The sequence below is a fragment of the Apis dorsata genome, unplaced genomic scaffold, assembly GCF_000469605.1.
Source record: "Apis dorsata unplaced genomic scaffold, Apis dorsata 1.3 scaffold_127, whole genome shotgun sequence".
NCBI classification, from domain to species: Eukaryota; Metazoa; Arthropoda; class Insecta; order Hymenoptera; family Apidae; genus Apis; species Apis dorsata.
In genome coordinates this window covers 405244-406912 of record NW_006263420.1, presented here as the reverse complement: position 1 = coordinate 406912, position 1669 = coordinate 405244, and the positions used below count along the sequence as shown (strand labels likewise).

The 1669-nt window shown below is 43.6% G+C and overlaps 1 protein-coding gene across 1 annotated transcript in view; it reads left to right on the top strand.

The window, feature by feature from the left end:
- Positions 1–6: 6 nt before the first annotated feature.
- Positions 7–1669, top strand: part of LOC102674999 (palmitoleoyl-protein carboxylesterase NOTUM) — a 22233-nt gene continuing 20570 nt past the window's right edge. The window contains exon 1 of the mRNA XM_006612802.2: positions 7–450. Within this exon, the coding sequence (XP_006612865.1) occupies positions 433–450 (18 nt within the window). The 5' untranslated portion in view covers positions 7–432. The remainder of the gene's footprint in view (positions 451–1669) is intronic.

Genomic DNA, 1669 nt, shown 5'->3' with positions numbered 1-1669 from the left:
GTACGTGTATCGAGCACACCGGCTCGAGACCTCGACCCACCACGTGGTCTCCGCTTCCACCCCCGCCTTCGCTCCGTTTCTCTCCACCTTTCATTCGAAAAACTCGCTCCCTTGCTCCGCGTTAAATTATATATCGCGTATTATATCGTTATATCGGACTGGAATTATATATATATATATATTCATTGATTCATCTCGAATGCTTGGAAGAAGATCGATCGTCGATGGTGACGTTTCTTCGTGTTGTTGACGAGAGCAAAACGGATCTGTGATGTTGATCTGTGAATCGTAGAAAAGGGTGGTGGAGAACGTGAGAAGATGATCGAAGGGTGATCGGGAAGAGGAAAGTAGGTTTGCTTTGGGAAACTTTCTTTTTCCGAGTGGTGGGGATTGTGTCGGATCGGGAACCCGGTACGGGACGGTGAAGCGAAGATGAGAAAGGAGCTGCAGGTGAGTTTGGAGTTTTTTTTCTTTTTCTTTTTCTTTTTGGTTTCTTTCTAAAGATATCGTAGCAATTATTTACGAATATTTGTATAAAAGAAAGATTTAAAAGATTAATTTTCTGCTCGTCTCGCGGAAAAATAATAATGGAAAGGAAATATGGAAAATTGTATGGGAATTGTAATAAATAAGGAAGAGAAAAAATTTTTTTTTCGAAAGACATCGATTTTGAAAGATATTTGTCTCGATGAAAGGACGGAGCGTGTATATACTTAAGCGTAAAACGGGTAGCGGCGAGACAACCCGATCCTCTTTTAACGCTCTTTGATCATTTCGAGCCTCCTGTTATGCTTCTCCCTCCATTCCACACCCCCACACCGCCCTCCGTTCAAATCCTTTGCTTACGCTTTCGGGTTTTAACTTTTAAGTACGATTTAACCGAAGCCTTTGAACTTTACTCATCACGAAAAATTTCGACCGCGGCCATTCAACGGTCGTTGGTCGATTCTTTTTCCAACCCCCTTTCTTCCCTCCTTCAAATATTTCCTCGCCTTTGTCCCGACCATCTTCTCTACTCTCTCTCTCTTTTCGATTTTCGTCGAAAAGAAGAGTCTGTTTGAACTTGTTGTTATTCGATATTCGCTCCATCCAGTCCAATTCCACGATATATAAAACTTCAGACTCACTACTTTAACCGAGAATGAGAGACTCGCTTTACAGAGAAATTTCTTCGACGAAAAAATCCAATGAAAAGTATCTCGAAAAGAAAAGGAGGAATGAAAGAAAGAAGTGAAAAATATAGCATCGAACGAGAAACACGATGAAATTCGTTTGATCGGATTAAAAGATCGTGGATACGATCGAGTCAAAGTTTGAACGAAGGGGTGGCACACGTTTAGCGTTTAGAATCCGTGCATGGGGGACCGCACGCGATCCTCGTAATAAATCACGGCCGCGAATCTAGACGCGTGCGACAAACCGCGAGAACGAACGACTCGCCAAAATTTATGGCCGTTCTTTGCCCAAGCCCATGGGACACTGGATGGTGTCGTTGGTTGCGCGATCGGGTATGTGGCGCCAAAATCCTGCCGCCGCCTCCTCCCGCCATTTCTATCCCTCGATTAATCGCGTTCGAATTCCTCGAGTCATCCGGAATCTGCGACGTTTCGTTTCAAAAGTCAGGACATCTCATCGTGATTTGTCGCTTACATTTTGCCTAGGATTTTTC